Below are 18,096 nucleotides of genomic sequence, written 5' to 3' on the forward strand. Positions count from 1 at the left end.
GCAAAAACCTCTCAAAAAAAAAAAAAAAAAAGAAAAGAAAAGAAAAATGAAACCAGGTGAATCAGATCTTCAATGAAGCAGGCAAAATAATAACAAAGAGTAGAAATTAAAAACATTATTAGAGGATACTATGAACATCTGTATGTCAAGAAACAAGATAATCTGGATGAGATGGACATATTCCTGGGCAAATATAATCTACCTAGATTAATCCAGGAGAATATAGTATGTCTGAATAGGTCCATAACAAGCCAGGAGATTCAATAAGTAATAAATAACCTCCCAACAAAGAAAAGCCCTGGCCTTGATGGATTCAACTCTGAATTCTACAAAACTTTCAAAGAAGAGTTAACTCCCATTCTGATCAAGTTATTTCTAAAGATCCAAAAGGGTGAATCTCTCCCTAATTCATTCTATGAAGCCTCTTATCACCCTTATCCTTAATACAAGTAAGGACAGGACAAGGAAAGAAAACTATAGAGCAATATCCCTGATGAACATAGATGCAGATTCTCAACAAGATACTAGCAAATCATATCCAACAACTTATAAAAAAGATTATACATCATGATTAGGTAGGCTTTATTCCTGGAATGCATGGTTGGTTCAACATATGCAAAACCATAAATGTAATACACCATATTAAGAGGAAGAAAGATAAAAACCATATGGGCATATCAATTGATGCAGAAAAAGCATTTGATAAGATACAACATCACTTCATGATCAAGATTCTCTGCAAAATCGGCATAGAAATGTCATTTCTCAACACAATAAAAGTATCTATGAAAAAACCCATAGCTAACATCATCCTCAATGGAGAAAAGCTGAAAGCTTTTCCACTAAAAACAGGTGCAAGACAAGGTTGCCCACTTTCTTCACTCCTCTTCAATATGTTACTGGAAGTCCTGGCCAACGCAATCAGAAAAGAGGAAAAAAATAAAAGGCATTCAAATATGAAGAAAAGAGGTAAAACTCTATTTGCAGATGACATGATTGTATACATAGAAGACCCAATGGTTTTCATGAAAAAATTTCTGGAAGTAATACATGAATATAGTAAAGTTGCAGGATACAAAATTTATATCCAGAAATTTATAGCATTTCTGTATACGAACAACAGGCAGACTGAGATAGAACTGAAAAAAGTTGTTCCATTTACCATAACCACAAAAAGTATAAGATACTTAGGGATAAATCTAACCAAAGAAGTTAAAGACCTCCACAAGGAAAACTACAAGAAGATAAAGAAATTGAAAATGACACAAAAAAAGTGGAAAGACATCCCATATTCCTGGATTAGATCTGGATCTTGAACTGTGGTCAGCCATGTAGCAGTTCAGTGCCTTAACCACCACACCACCTGCTGTCTCTCTACCCATATTCCCCTCATTCCCTACCCTGGGTTTCTTTTTAGTCAAGGATAGATCTCGAGGGTGGGGGAATATAGAGGAGGATCCAGCAGATTTACATGGAAGAACTTGACTCTACTATTAGAGGGAAGAGGGTAGGAGGTGGATGGAGGGGAGGGGCAGAACTGTGTATCAGAAATCCTTTCCCCACAAAATACCTATTTCTAATATGACCTAGTTTATAGCTTTCCAAGACTGACAAGAATGCCATCATCCTCAAAGTTCTTTTTAAAATCACACACACACACACACACACACACACACATACACACACACAAACTGGCTTCGATAAATTCTTGGAAAAATGGAATTACAGTACATATTTTTTGCTAGAGTTTGTGTATGCTTGTGTGTGTGTGAGAGAGAGAGGGAGAAAAGCACCCCTCGTGAGGAATAGTCACTCCACAATCCCTTTTCCTCCATATCTTCCTCCTTTTGGAATTTTGGGTACACACACCTGCACCTACTGTGTTTCTCGAGTCACCAGATTGAAGATGAACCAGGCAGTTGGCCGTGCTGGATCCAGATGCTATAATAACCAGGCCATGGAGCTGGCCCACAAATTAATTTTGGTACAAAAAAACAAAATTGAAATTTGGGGCCAGACAAAAGGCACAGATGTAAAATCCAATGCTCTGTGAGGCCGACTCACATGGGATAGTTCTGGGTTTTCTTTCAAAGACCTCTCTGAGTACACTGGGCACTCGTGTGTCTATAATCCAGAGCTGGCAAAGGCTCATGGTAGATCATGGCATCAAGACATTGTTGAGGAAACTCTCTCTCATTCTCTCACTCATGGAAGAAATAAACAATTTTGAAATCTATGCTATTTTTTTCTATAATACTCATTTTCCATTAACTTTTTCATGACCCCATACATGTATTTTCCCCCTTGGTTGGGTCTGTAATAAGGAGCAGTCTCTGGATCTTCAAACTGTAAGGACCCTCAGCCAACAGTGGGGTGGGGGTGGGCATTCAGAGCTCTGAATTGCCCCATGGTGACCAAGCAACTTTTGCCCTCTCCTGTCAGATAAACAAGTCATGCATTGTTCAGTCCCTGGACTGTCTGTGGGCTTCCCTTCCTGCTAAGCCGGCCAGAATGAGCTCAGACTCCTCCCTGTGGGGCAGGTGGAATGTGCTATTTAGAGGGGAGGTTGAAAGAGCCACAGAAAGTAAACAGAGATAATCAAGGGCAATCTTTTGTGCTTCTCCTTATCCAAACACTTTCAAAAGAGGAAAGAGCCCACACTACATTATAGCCCACACTTAAAGCTAAGCACATCCCTAAGTAACAGGGCTCACATGTTCCTTCATGCCCTTGATTAGAACAGAGTCACTTTCTTTTTTCCCTGTTCATCCTCTCCCACAAAGTATCTCTTGAGTCTACTGGGAGCCAGGCTCAGAGATATGTGGTACTGTCAGAAGATATTAGGGTGACAGCCAACTAAGGCAGTCGAGATTAAGTCCTTCCTGAATTGGCTCACCTCCCTCTCCTCAGGTCTTAAGACAGTCTTTACAAGGGCTTTTCTGGGAATGAGCTACTAACCTATCTGCAACTTCTGCTGCATGTGCCTACCTTCCTTTACCCCAATGCTAAATTCTTATTCTCTGAGTACTTGGAAAAGAAGTTCTTTACCGTCCATGAACAGAGAGGTTATGCTTGGTCATATTATCTAGAACTTAGTTCTGTTAAGTGGGAGAGGGCCCTTTTCCTCACAACTCATCTTCTAGCTTCTTCCCCAGATCTCAGACTGGCCAAACTACTGAAGTTCCTCTCCCATCTTCCTTTCCTCAAAGACTTCTTGAGTACAGCATATGCTTTCTGTGCCCACCTGTCATCACCTCTGGTGACTATGTAATTCTGCCATAGGGCAGGCGCCACCACGCCTTTGTAATTCTCATACTACCACCTTCCTTTGTACCTCAGCCAGTCCCAGGAATATGCTTGCACCTCCAGTCATCATTTTCTCAGCTTCAGCTGGCCTGATAGGGTCAGACTGCTATCAAAGTAATATCTCGTTATTGTATTAAGAAGTGGGCATCGGCAAATCTCTTCAATCATTTTGCATGGGCTGGGCTATTGTGTGGCAGGAGGAAAACACTCAGCGGTCAGAAGATTAAAGATGGCTTGACCTTAATAATGACATAAGAAAAGGCCATATATCCTGATGCATTTTCCCCCTTTGGTCCAGGGATTATTCTCTAATATATTGCAACTCAAAATGTGGTTATCATACCAATAGCATCAGTATCACTCTAGAACTCACTAAAAAGTCAGCACCTGGGCTCCCTTCTAAACCTGCTGAATTAGAGTCTGCATTCTAACAAAATCTCCAAGTGATTGGTATGCCACTAAAGTTTGAGTAGCACCCTTCTAGAGTACTAGATTCAGCTTTTAAGCCTTCTAACTAGTCCTTTATATTTCATTTGCATTTTCATTGAAGAAATCAGTCTTTCTTGCTACTAACAGTAACTTACCCATTATTATTTTTGGTGGAGGGTAATATTAATAAAATATACCATTTATTTAGTGCAGGTCACATGCTAGGCATATTTTACAGATGAGGAAATTGAGGTTCTGTGACATGTCCAAGGCCAAACCAGGAGTGGGTGCTAGAGTTGAGGCTGTGAACCAGACTAATATGCCCCTAAGACCCCCAAACTTTCCCCCATACAGCACCTAAATACAGTAGATAAAAGTCAACCCAGACTTCCCATGAGGTACAGAGAGAAGAGAGGGAAAGTGGCCTCTGGGCATGATTTCCTTAGAGAGGAAAGGCCTTAGCATACTTATTATCCTGAGGGAACTTGCATAAACTCTCTCATATCAGAAATTACTGGAATTGGGACCAGCAGTTAGCCTAATGGTTATGTCGCTGGACTCCCATGAAGTCGACTGTGATTCAAGTCCCGGACCTGGTGGCTTAAAAGTCACACTGGGTGCGTGTGTGTGCGTGCAACAAGATCCTGAGAGTAGAATAGAGGAGAAGGGATTGTGGCATGGCCATCCCCCTGGGGGATTATTTCTCGCTTTCTGTCTCTGTCTCTGTCTGTCTGGCGAGTGCACACGCCCTATAGCAAAAACCTCTCAAAAAGCAAAACAAAACAAAAACAAAAACAAAAAACACTGACAAAACAAACAAAAAACAACTGGAATGGCGCCTTGATTTATAGCCTCTATAATAATTTTCTGTTGTCTTAAGGCACTCAGTTCCTGGTCCTTTCGTTAGGTTCCAGGAAGTGGGGTGTTGCTATAAAAAAAAAAATGTAAAAATGTAGAAGTGACTTTGGAATTGTGCAATGTACAGAGGCTGGAAGAATGTTGGGGTGCATGGTAGGCTACCCTAGAGTGATCTGAAGAGACGTTGATAGAAACAAGGACATTAGGAACCAGCAAGTGGTGTGGTGGTTAAAGCACTGGTTTACCATGGTTTGAGTCCCGGACCTGGTGGCTTGCTTTCTCACTTTCTCTCTCTCTCTCTGTCTCTCTGGTCAAATTAAAATAAATGAAAAATTAAATAGATAATTCTTTTATAGGGAACGTGCGCTCGCCAGACAGACAGAGAGAGACATAGAGACAGAAAGCGAGAGATCATCCCCAGTGGGGATGGTCACGCTGCAATCCCTTCTCCTCCATTCTCTTCTCGGGATCTTGGGCACGCACGCACACGCGCCCGGTGTGAGTTTTAAGCCACCGGGTCCAGGACACGAACCGCGGTTGACTACGTGGGAGCTTGGAAAAGAAGTTCTTTACCGTCCATGAACAGAGAGGTTATGCTTGGTCATATTATCTAGAACTTAGTTCTGTTAAGTGGGAGAGGGCCCTTTTCCTCACAACTCATCTTCTAGCTTCTTCCCCAGATCTCAGACTGGCCAAACTACTGAAGTTCCTCTCCCATCTTCCTTTCCTCAAAGACTTCTTGAGTACAGCATATGCTTTCTGTGCCCACCTGTCATCACCTCTGGTGACTATGTAATTCTGCCATAGGGCAGGCGCCACCACGCCTTTGTAATTCTCATACTACCACCTTCCTTTGTACCTCAGCCAGTCCCAGGAATATGCTTGCACCTCCAGTCATCATTTTCTCAGCTTCAGCTGGCCTGATAGGGTCAGACTGCTATCAAAGTAATATCTCGTTATTGTATTAAGAAGTGGGCATCGGCAAATCTCTTCAATCATTTTGCATGGGCTGGGCTATTGTGTGGCAGGAGGAAAACACTCAGCGGTCAGAAGATTAAAGATGGCTTGACCTTAATAATGACATAAGAAAAGGCCATATATCCTGATGCATTTTCCCCCTTTGGTCCAGGGATTATTCTCTAATATATTGCAACTCAAAATGTGGTTATCATACCAATAGCATCAGTATCACTCTAGAACTCACTAAAAAGTCAGCACCTGGGCTCCCTTCTAAACCTGCTGAATTAGAGTCTGCATTCTAACAAAATCTCCAAGTGATTGGTATGCCACTAAAGTTTGAGTAGCACCCTTCTAGAGTACTAGATTCAGCTTTTAAGCCTTCTAACTAGTCCTTTATATTTCATTTGCATTTTCATTGAAGAAATCAGTCTTTCTTGCTACTAACAGTAACTTACCCATTATTATTTTTGGTGGAGGGTAATATTAATAAAATATACCATTTATTTAGTGCAGGTCACATGCTAGGCATATTTTACAGATGAGGAAATTGAGGTTCTGTGACATGTCCAAGGCCAAACCAGGAGTGGGTGCTAGAGTTGAGGCTGTGAACCAGACTAATATGCCCCTAAGACCCCCAAACTTTCCCCCATACAGCACCTAAATACAGTAGATAAAAGTCAACCCAGACTTCCCATGAGGTACAGAGAGAAGAGAGGGAAAGTGGCCTCTGGGCATGATTTCCTTAGAGAGGAAAGGCCTTAGCATACTTATTATCCTGAGGGAACTTGCATAAACTCTCTCATATCAGAAATTACTGGAATTGGGACCAGCAGTTAGCCTAATGGTTATGTCGCTGGACTCCCATGAAGTCGACTGTGATTCAAGTCCCGGACCTGGTGGCTTAAAAGTCACACTGGGTGCGTGTGTGTGCGTGCAACAAGATCCTGAGAGTAGAATAGAGGAGAAGGGATTGTGGCATGGCCATCCCCCTGGGGGATTATTTCTCGCTTTCTGTCTCTGTCTCTGTCTGTCTGGCGAGTGCACACGCCCTATAGCAAAAACCTCTCAAAAAAAAAAAAAAAAAGAAATGACTAGAATTGGGGCCAGGGGCCAAGGAAAACTAGAGTGGGGATCAGGAGTATTATGAAGAGAAAGCTCTAACTAAATCCTTGAGAGAAATCAAACTCTGGTACTTGGCTGAATGAATAAAAATCTCTGGTACCTAAACCTGGGCTTTGGCGATTTAATAAACCCATGTACCACTATTCTGGGTTCTGTATATTATACCTATCAGTGATAACATCATCTAGATCCCAGGCTAAGACCTAGGACTACTACATATTACAGCTGAAGGGTCATTTGTGATGATGAGTGCAATGTTTTATTTTGCAGAGAGGAAGCAGAATCCAGGATAGTAGGAGTAATTTGCCAGAGATCAAAATTAATTCATAGCAGATCCAGGGATCCTGAACCCAAGCACCTTTATTCCAGCATTGCCAATGGGTACCTTTTCTAGAGTTTTTATCTCTACTGTGAAACTCAGTTTTCTTTGAGTTTACTTGGGGGCTATAGGAAGTAAAGACCTTGTAAATATGGTCCTGAATGTTTATGAGCCTTTGTAACTTGGAGGACATTCACCTTGGAAAATCTCTTAAGTTACTTGCCCTCATCTATATAAAAATCAGTTTTAGTGCTATTCCTCTGGACCTGGAGGCTGCTGGGCCTGACTGATCTTGGCTTTTCTTTTTCTGTGGCCCAGAGACCCTGTGGAGATGGCTGGGTGGGGTCAGCTTAGTCCAGGAAGCACAGGAATTCTTTTAAGTGTATGTGTCTGGGGTATTTTTCTCTCTCACTTACGTGTATTTTTAAAAATTCTTTTTAGACACCCGCTTTATCTTTCCCAAACATCATTTCCTTGCTCCTTTCCTGAGTTCTAGCAGTGACTGGGGGCCCAGCTTCCTTATTGGCCTCTGAGCCATGGAAGGGGTGGGCCTGAACTCAGGGAGGTTGGAGTAGGGAACAGGGGGGGCTGTTTATGCTGCTGGAACTGCATTCCATCCTTTCCTTTGCCACTAGGGTGCTGGCTAGTTTCTAGAGAAAAACCTTCACTCCTGTTTAGCTCTTGACATTGGCTTTCATCCCCTAAGACTGTGGCCACATTGAGGCCCAACCAGGCTGATAGCTATACCTTGTCTTACTTCTTACTGTTCTTGGAATTGGGACTTGTGTCTGAATCCCTTGGATCACACTCAAGCTCTTGGGCTAACGGCCCCTCACCTCAGATCATAATTGGAGAGCAGATGGGTTTCAATGAAGGGAGAATGCTGGCTGAAGGCATTGTGTATAAGAACGTGAGTTAGCTGGATACTCCACTCTCTTCTAAGTCATCTCTTCACCCAGGGCAACTTCTATGGTAGGTATAGCTGGTAGCCATGGCTGCCACGCTTCTCCCTTTCATGTCCCTTCTTTTTGCTTCCTAAAAAAGGTATTTTGGAGTCATGAATGATAATGTGTATGCTCAGTGATAGTGCCTGATCTAGCCTTAGGAGAAAAGGTAAGTGCTGGAGTTATTGCTTCCACATCTGGGCCTAGAGCTGTATGGTAGGTGGTTGGCTTTTTCTTACCTCTCTGCTTATTTCTATTCATCCTCCTTCCCCAATGCCTAAGGAGAGGATGGTTTTAACTCTAAGATAACTGAGACCTCCTCTTTCTGACCGCTTCTTGAGGGAATGGCTATGGGAAATATCAGGTATACAAGCTTTCAAGACAGAATCTTCTTGGGGAGGAGGGGTTATGTGGTATTCTAGCAAGAGCTTTAGATTCTTAATCTCAATCTCAACTCTGCTGGTCACTAACTGTGTGCTCTTGGAAATCACTCAAGCATTCCATAGCACTGTTTCTTTATCTGTAAAATGGAGACAATAATAGTTCTTCCTGTATAAAGCTAAGAGTGAAGATTAAACCAGCTAATGCATACTAAGTGCTCAGAATCTGACAAATCTTAAGTGTTCAAAAAATGGTCCCTGTTAGTTTTTTTTAAATTCATAGAATATCTATGTCAGGCACTATGCTGATTGCCTTTACATGTTGGACTACATTTAATCCAGACTATAACTCATGGTAAAGAGATGGGCATTCTCTATTTTATTGATAAACACTCTGTAACTCAGAGATGTGACTTACCCAAGGACACATGGTTGAGGTTTGATACAAGTGTGGACTACCTGCAAGTCTAGAGCCATTCCAGAATAATAATAGGACAAATAATAGACTCTTTAAACAGTTTACTTTCCTTTGCCAAACTAGAGTTAGAAGGTTCCAGTTTTGGCTGCAATTCATTCTGTTTGGATTTTCCTCCTCCTAACCATTGTTTTTTGTTTGTTTGTTTGTTTGTTTGTTTTATTTTTGTTTTGTTTTGTTTTTGTTTTCTTGGTGTCCCAAGAACTCCCACTGTTTCCTTCTGTCTCCTTTGGGCTCATTTCCTACTCCCAGAGAAACCCTAGAGAGAGTAAGGGTCCTTTGTAAGCTACCTTTCAAAGAGTGGCAGAAGAATAGCGTAAGTAGAGCCTTGACAGTGGATGGACAGATCTGGGTACCCTTTGTGGGGGCTGCTCAAGTAATCAAAAAATACAAATCAGGGTCCAGTATACATAGCATAGTCCATAGTAAACTGGACTGTGCTGCTAGAATCCAACATGATTGACCACAGTTTGGATCTCTAGGTTCTCCTGAAATATGCCAAGTGCCCAAGATTCAGAAGATCAGGAACCCCATTAGGTAGGTATTATTATCCCCATTTTACTTCCATGGAAACTAACCCTCTGAGAAGTGAAGCCACCCATGTAAAGCGACAGACATTAAGTAGCATGGCTGGGATTCAAACCAAGGTGGTCCAGCTCTAGAGCTTGTGCTAGATTCTACTAGAAAATCAACAGCAAAGGCAGAGAGTCAGAAAGAGACAGAGCCATTTTCAGGGTGTGATTGAACTAAAGACATGAGAGATTGAGCCAAGTTGGTAAAGATACCATATAAAAGGCTTTGAAAAACTTATCTAGTTCACATTTGATGTAAGATAGGGAAGGGAATGGGGAGCCAGAAAAGATTATTGAGTATAAGAGTGCTCCAATTCCACTGGTGTTCATCTTAAAGCGGTGACTGTACGTAGAACAAGTGGAGGCTGGTTGGCAGGCTGCATAGTATTTTAGATATAAAGTGTCAAGGTTGTAGACTGAAACAGAAGGTAGTGGTGGTGGTGGTGGTGGTAGTAGTGGTGGGTTCTCAGAGGAGAGGTGTGATTCTGTGTAATGATTGCAGTGAGAATGGAGAGAGAAAAAGAAGTAAAGCTAGAGATATAAAAGAAGACTCAGTAAAGCTTGGTGTGGGATTGGATCATTGAGAAGAAGGTGGTATCACTCACATTTTAATATCTATAGTCAGAAGAATTTCAGAAATTCTGTATGTGGAAGAAGATCCCCAAATAAGAGAGGTAACCTATGCATTACATTCTCAGCACCTGAAAGTATAGTACATAATAGATACACATGGTATACAGTACCTAGTAGCATGCAGTACTCCTGGTAGATACTTCATAAATGGCTTTTGACCAAATTACTACTGTTGAGTAATAGAAGCTAGAGAGATTTCCGAGCAGCACGGCTTTGTGTGTGAGACTCCAGAACAACTGCACCCTGTAAGGCCTTCTGGTGCCTTCAGCCTCCCTCTAGACACTCTGAGATCCAGAATAGAACAATGTGATTACAAAGCCATAGCAAGATGAGGGCATAGGCTCACCTGGCTTTCCTTCCCATGAATCTTAGCCACTGCTATTGACCCTTGACTCTGGATCCTGATCTCTGGTAAGCAGGTTCTCTTGCCCTTTCTCCTGTACCTCCTTGTTTAGGTCTGGCCTGCTACCACTCAATTCATGTTTTCCCCAGTAAGGCCATTCTCCTAAAGACTACCCTTGTAAGCCTTAGCCCTCTAGAGATGTAGGCTACTGGAATTTTCCATGGTTCTGCTGGCATGAGAGGCATTTCCAACTAGGATGGAACCCTCTAGCTTAAGTCTGTCCATTACTGCTCCTGGGAGGTAGACAGGTGATTTATCCTACTATGTGGCAAGCTTGTTCCAAACAGGGGTTTTTATCTTAATTTAGTTCTGTGTACCGTCAGTGCCTAGTATAGAGTCTGGCAGAATAAATGAGAATAAATCACTTAATAATCAAGCATCTACTTATCTCTCTGCCATCTACTTATTTATAATGTTTCTCTTATTCTGTCATTCGTCTCTATCATCCATTTCTCTCTACTATATATTTTTCAACCATCCTTCAGAGCTTTCTCTTTCTGTCATTTGTCTTTCCCTTTTATTTTATTATCTTCCTGGTTCTTCTTCTTGCTCTCTCTCTCTCTCTCTCTCTCTCTCTCTCTCTCTTCTCTCCCCACTCTCATCCTCCCTTCCTCATCCCCTCTCCTACTCTCATTCCCCCATCATCAATCATCTCTTTATCTTTTGGCATTACCCATGTTCTACATGTTCTCCTCCTCACTTGCAAGGGGACATCTCTTCATGTGAAGCAGGCCAAGGGGCAGGGATGGGTCCTGCTTGTATAAGCCAGTAAGTGCAAGAGTGTGGCTTCAGTGTCCTGCACTGCATAGATTCTGTGGCTGCATTCAGAGTCTGCAACAGGCCTCAGATCTGTTTCCCTTCATTCCCTGCTGACCTGCTGGGCAGCCAGTCTGCTCTTTCAGTCTAGTATTGTGCCATTCATCACCTTGTTTTATTTTCCCTCATAGGAGTTGGACTGCCTGCCACCACTTTGTTTACAGATTCAGGTGTCTCACTTCTGTGCCCATATTATCCTTTGCTTTCTCAGTGTTTTCATTGTACTTTATTTGAATTATCTCTGTCTCTCGATAATCTGTAAGCCCTCTAAGGCAAATACTTTGCTTAATTCATCTCTGTATCTCTACAGCTTATCGAATGAGTGAGTAAAAAATGGAGAATTCACAGCCCAGTGTCGAATTGTTCAAACTTCTCAATCACTTGCCTATTCCTTTCTCAGAGAAAAATGGCAAGACTGGCCAGATTGATATTTTTTTCCTCAAGGGAGAAATAATAAGTAAAAGTAGAATCACCATTCATTAGACAGCAGCAATCATTTATTCCATAAATATTTATTGAGCATCTACTATGCATCTAATACTGCCATGCATATGTAGGATACTCTTGTTAATAAAAATAGCCTTGTGAAGCTGGCATTCTTTGTGTCCAGGAATCTGCCCCAGGATGAAGATTTGAATATTGGAAGACCACTAAGATTCCCACATCAGCTCCTTGCAAGATGTTCTACTTCACTGAAGGAAAAGGGGGGTGGGGACGGAAGCAGCTTGGGAAGTGATTTCAGCTCTGGTTCCCTAAGCCAACTTCCTGTCTCTTTCTTGCTGTAGGAGAAACACCCCTGTCAGTAGGCCACACTCATGGCATGTGGCCAAGCTGCTGGAGGGATGCCCTGAAACGGCCACCACCATGCATTTTCCTTCTGAAGACTTCAGCTTGTCCTGGCATTCCGGGTGCAACTCAAGGTGAATCTCTTGTTGTGAAAGATTGGCTAGAGGGCAGACAACCTGACTGTTTCTCCTCTTCTACTATAGTTTCTGTTGTATGTTAAGAAAGCCTAGAGAGGTATAATGAAGAATCAAGTGGGATGCAGAGTATCTGGGTTCTGCTCCTGATTTATTACTAACTCTGGGTGACTTTGGGCCTATCTAATTTTTATTGAACAATGTTTCCTTGAAATACATCATTTGGCTTGCAAGATGCCATACAGTTCTGCTTTTCATCCTGTTTCCCTAGCTGCTCTTTCTCAGTCTCTTTTCCTGTTTTCTCTAGTCTCCCTGATTTCTTGATGTAGGAAGACCTCAAGGCTCCATTCTGGCCCTCCTATCTGTGCAATTCACTGGAGACTTCAGCCAGTGTTCACTAGTTCTGCGACAGAGCCAAAAACCTTCAAAATTAGGACCTCCCTGAATAGCAGGGTCTACCTACAATGAGGATCACTCAATTTATGGACCTTGGTATTATCTGTTGTTGAAACAGCTGCCCAAGAAGCAGACATTTTCAGCAAGCTCAGCTATAGCAAAAGTGTTGCCCTCAGCTGCCTTTCCCCTTGTACAACCAAATCTTTCCTTCAAGAAGTGATTTCTGTTGAGGATGCTGAGCTAAGAGTTTAGTTTGCCCCAGCTAAGTGACTTTATTTGTCATTGAAATGAGGAGCCTAGAACAGTTTTGTTTTGGAAGAATATGTAGAAACATATTCTGAACTTGATTCCTGTTTGAGCGGGGGTATCAGTTTTTGTTCAGATGGAAGAGTGGTGGGGTAGGTAGCAGGTTCCCTTGCCAACAAGGAATTGATGGATCTCTAGCTCAGAGAATAAGTGAGAAGAGTGGCTAAGGGGCAAGGCAGGGAGGAAGGATTATGAGAAGCAGACCTGAAGGTCTAATGGGCTGCTGCCAGCCACAGTTTAACTCTAGTTTTCTATACTATGACCTTTCTGGGAGCAGCCTGTAACCTCTGGGTTCTAGTCAAAGGAAGTTACTGGCATATTTTGGCTCAGTTTGGCTTTATGTGTGGAAAATGGTACTTAAAATTTAAGATCGTGTCAGATCCTTGGTTTCCCCAGTTTGGCTTTGCTGTGGGGGCTGAAAGAGGCATGAGTGGGCAGGGACCATTATAGTAGTAATGCTAGTAGCAGAGTGGAAGCTGATAATAAAACAGTGCTAGCAGTGATCAGGAAAGCAGCAGTTGCTATGTATCGAACTCTTGCTAGGTGCCTGAACTATGACAAGGATTTTATATCTATTATCTGATTTCATCTACACAGCAACACTCTAATAGAGATATTGCTATTATTCCCATTTAAAAGATGGTTACAGAAGAAGGACTAAGACACTGGACTTATAGAGACCTGAGTTCAACTTCCAGCTCTGCTTCTTTAGCAGCTTAATGAGCTTGTCAGTTCACTCCACCTTCCTAAGCTTCAGTTTCCTCAGTTATAAAGTGGGGATAATAATCTTGCCCCTTTGGCTTGAAGTGAAGGCTTGCAACGTGTATGGCAGTGTAGTGTAGGTGTTCTGCAAATAGTCAGCATTGCAAAAAAAGAATTCTAGCCCTGTCTCTGCCACTAGTTAGAGTGGGGTCTTGAGAAAATTACCTACTTAAAATCACTTCTCTTCATGGGGTTCAATTTATACTGGTGGTTCTCAGAAGTGTGGTTCCTGGACCAGCAGTACCAGTAGCAGTTATCAGAAGTGTAATTTCTAGGAATCTATCTAGACCTAAAACTCTAGGATGAAGCCTATTGACCTGTGCACTCATGACTCTGATGCACACTCAAGTTTGAAAATCCCTGATTTACAAAATGATCTGGCTAAAATGAAACCCACCCTTTAAGACCTCTCTCTAATGTTGATATTCTATGGTTATATCTCCTGGCAGAGAGTCACATGCTGACCCTCTAGGGGCAGAGACAGCTCAGAAGCAATTTCAGACTTGCTGGTAGTAGAGAAATAGAACATGGCCATTATGGCATTCTCCCACTGTTAGTCTTTGGGATGTTTCCCCATCCTACTTCCATAGGTCATCTTCTCTCCCACTTTGCCCTATCCCTACGGCATCCAAGTATCCATTTATTTCCCTTTCTCCATTTCATCTTATCTCCCTCTAATTTGTGGGATAGTTGCCTTTGAGTAGCCCTGCCTTCTTCTGTGGCAGGGGGGGGCCAGGTAGAAAAGGAATCCAATCCAGTGACCTAGCTAACTAACTCATGTGTCTTGTGTCTTGCAGTGACGTGTGTGTGCAGTGGTGTCCACTCTCTCGGCACTGCAGCACTGAGAAAAGCAGCTCCATTGGCAGCATGGAGAGCTTGGAGCAACCAGGCCAAGCCACCTATGAGGGCCACCTCTTGCCCATTGACCAGAACATATATCCCAACCAGCGTGACTCAGCCTACAGTTCCTTTTCAGCCAGCTCAAATGCCTCTGACTACCCTCAGGCCAGAGGAGCCAGCCTCTGCAGACTGTATCACACAAGGCCCAGGGCCAACTAAGGCCCCCAGTGGCCGACCTAAAGTGGCTGAGACTTCAGGAAGTAGCCGACATACTAATGGGGGCCACCTGACTCCCAGCTCCCAGATGTCATGCTGCCCACAGGAGAGCTCCCACCCAGGGCCTGTGAAGGCAGTCAGGGGCCCACCACAACCTCCAGTGAGACGGGACAGCCTTCAAGCCTCCAGAGCCCAACTCCTCAATGGAGAAGAATACAAGGTTTCTGAGCCTGTGGATTCCTTGCAACAGGAGGAGAAACTGAGCTTAGAGACAGCACTATCCCCAAGGAACCCTAACAGGTTCTGCTGCCTCAGCAGGCAAGACCAAACAACAAGTGATGATCATCAGAACCATGAACTCAGTCAGTCTCTTGAGTCCAGCCAGCAGGACTCTGGGCATCTACTAATGGAGGTCTCAGCCAAAGCAATTAGATGCCCAAAAGCTTGTGACAGAGCTTCCAGAATGGATTCCAGTCCACTCAATGAGGCTTCAGCAGATCTAGCTAAGGCTATGTTTGGAAGCCATCCACACCTCATAGGACAAACAGGGCACCGCCATAGTGCCCCTGAACAATTGCTGGTATCCCACCTGCAGCATGTACATCTTGATACCAGGGGGAACAAGGGAATGGAGTGCCCATCTGGGCAGGATGGGCACCAGTGGACTCTGTCCCCTTTGCACAGCAGCCACAAAGGAAAGAAAAATCCATGTCCTGCTACATGTGGAATTCAGGACCAGACCAGCAGAGAAAGGAAGACCAGGCTAGTGGATGATAGGCCTTTAAATTCAGAACACCAGAACCAGAGCAGTTCCACACATGGAGAGACAGATGGGTACCTTCCAGAAAGAGGTTTTCTTGACCCAAGCAGAACACTCAGTGAATTGGCCAGCCACCAGCCTGCTGCCCCTGGCTCCCTCATTCAACAAACAAGGGAGTGTTCTTCAACCACTATAGTAGCCAGTGGCACAGAAGTGACTGACGAAGGGGACAGTGAGTCCAAGGAATGTGGCCGGATGGGTGGTAGGCGAAGTGGAGGGTCTCGGGGCCGCTCTATCCAAAACCGGCGGAAGAGTGAACGTTTTGCTACAAATCTGCGTAATGAAATTCAAAGGAGAAAGGCCCAGCTCCAGAAAAGCAAGGGTCCTTTGTCACAACTGTGTGACACTAAGGAGCCAGTAGAAGAGACACAGGAGCTCCCAGAAAGTCCTCCACTCCCCACCTCTAACACATCTCCTCTCTCTTCTTATAAAAATCCTCCTAACCCCAGAGGCAAGCTCTTCAACAAAAGCATGATATTCAGGGCTAGGTCTTCAGAGTGCCTCAGCCAATTCTCTGAGAGCCATGAGTCTAGATCAGGCTTGGAAGGACAAATAAACCCCGGTCAGAAGCCTTGTCAGTCCTCCTTGCGGCTGAACACTTGGTGGAAAGGATCTGACCAATCCTCCTCAGACACTGACAAAGCAAATGCTCACTGTGGAGTCCATGGAGGTCACTGGAGATGGTCTCCAGAGCATAACCTGCAGCCACATATGGCACTAGCCATGGAAGGCTCTTCCAGCCCAGGTGGCAACAAGGAGTTGAAGGCTTCTACTGCCCAAGCTGGGGAGGAGGCTATCCTCTTGCCCTTTGCAGACAGAAGAAAGTTCTTTGAAGAGAGTAGCAAATCCTTATCTACATCTCATTTACCAGGTTTAGTCACTCATAGCAACAAGACTTTTACTCAGAGACCAAAACCTACAGACCAAAACTTCCAGCCAATGAGCTCTAGCTACAGGGAATTGAGGTGCCATCCCATGGACCAATATCATCCTACAGACCAACCATATCATGCCACAGACCAATCATATCATTCGATGTCATCTCTTCAGTCAGAAACTCCCCCTTACTCAGAATGCTTGGCAAGCAAGAGTCTAGAAAATTCCATGTATTGTAAGCCACTGCACTGTGGTGATTTTGATTGCCGCAGGACCTGCTCTTACTCCTGCAGTGTTCAGGGAGCTAGAGTCCATGACTCTTGCATCTACTGTTCTGGGGAAATCTGCCCTGCCTTGCTGAAGAGAAATATGATGCCAAGCTGCTACAACTGCCGGTGTCACCACCACCAGTGCATCCACTGTTCTGCTTGCTATCATAGTCCTCAGCACAGTACCCATGAGGAGAGCAGCTTGGTACCTGGCAATACTTGGAAACCCAGGAAGTCAACAGTACAGGTGAGGAGTTGGTTCTTGGGTGAGTGCGCTTCATTCTCTGTGTGAGGAGAAAGCTAGGCAAATCATTTGAAAATAGGGCAGTTACAATTCTTGAAAATATAGCCCTGGTTCTACCAGATGGTAGCTTATTAACCTTCGTCAAGATGGTCAGTCACCAAAACTGCAGTTACCTCTTCTTTAGAGTTAGATATAAGTAACTTTTGTTTCATAATAAGCAAAATTGAGATTTATACCCTGACTGTGAAATTGTTGTCTGAATGACCTTATGCTAGTCATTGAACTGTCAAAATTTGAAGTTATATGATTTTTAAAGAGAAAAGTTTTCATTTTTATCTCATGAAATAGCAGGTACTAAAAAAAATCTTATTACTTCATAACCAAAGTGGGGGAAAATTATGGCTGTCTCACGGATCAGTCGTGAGGGTCAAATTAAATTGTACATGGAGAATGCCAGGCCTGGTATATGATACAAAACAGTGCTTATTGCCTTCTATTTCCTGCTTTAAAAACTATTTGGAGCTGCAGAATATGCAAATATTCCCCAAATTTTGCTTTCATAAATCTAACTATTTTTTTTTCCAGAACAATTTCTGCCTTCACCTCCACTACAATTCCTTCTCTCCCCAGTCTGTCTTTTGGAACCCCAGGTCTAAACTGACTGCTGCCATGCCCTGGGTATGACCTACTACCCTAATATAAGCTACCATCATCCCCTGGGTACCTCTGGGAGGATCCCCTCTTTTCTTGCCTGTTTTCTCTATGGTGCCCCCAGTGCCACCATTTGGCTTGTGCACTCAAACCATGAGTTACTTCCTCTGTTGGGTATTGCAGCATAGGCAGATGCTTCTGAAATGACTTAGTATATAAAACGGCACTGTAATATTCATAGAGTGTATAAAATAAATTAAAATAAAACAAATGGAAAAGTTAATGCAAATGATTCTTACACCTAAAATGTAAATAAAGTGTGTGAATGGGGACAAAAAACAAAACCCACACTATATATCATTAGGAATAAAAGAAGCCTTATCACAAGAGTCCATACACTACAATCCCCTTTATAACATACCAGTTATTCTATGAAAATATTTAGAACAGGGCTGGCCAATGGGAAGTGAAAGAGAGATTGACTGGAAAGGGACATAAGGAAACTTTCTGGAGCAATAACAGTATATACGTGAATGTGTGTGTATGTGTGTGTGTGTGTGTGTGTGTGTGTGTGTGTGT

At 43.2% G+C, this 18,096-nt stretch overlaps 1 protein-coding gene across 1 annotated transcript in view; it reads left to right on the top strand.

Annotated features, from left to right (window-relative positions):
• Positions 1–18,096, top strand: part of SHROOM4 (shroom family member 4) — a gene marked incomplete at its 5' end in the record, with an annotated part of 157,321 nt that overhangs the window by 91,625 nt on the left and 47,600 nt on the right. Inside the window, 3 exon segments of the mRNA XM_014583015.2 lie at positions 12,003–12,137; positions 14,399–14,596; positions 14,598–16,869. Of these exon segments, the coding sequence (XP_014438501.1) occupies positions 12,003–12,137; positions 14,399–14,596; positions 14,598–16,869 (2,605 nt within the window).

This window comes from Tupaia chinensis, unplaced genomic scaffold (genome assembly GCF_000334495.1).
Source record: "Tupaia chinensis unplaced genomic scaffold, TupChi_1.0 Scaffold143978_1, whole genome shotgun sequence".
Classification (NCBI taxonomy): domain Eukaryota; kingdom Metazoa; phylum Chordata; class Mammalia; order Scandentia; family Tupaiidae; genus Tupaia; species Tupaia belangeri.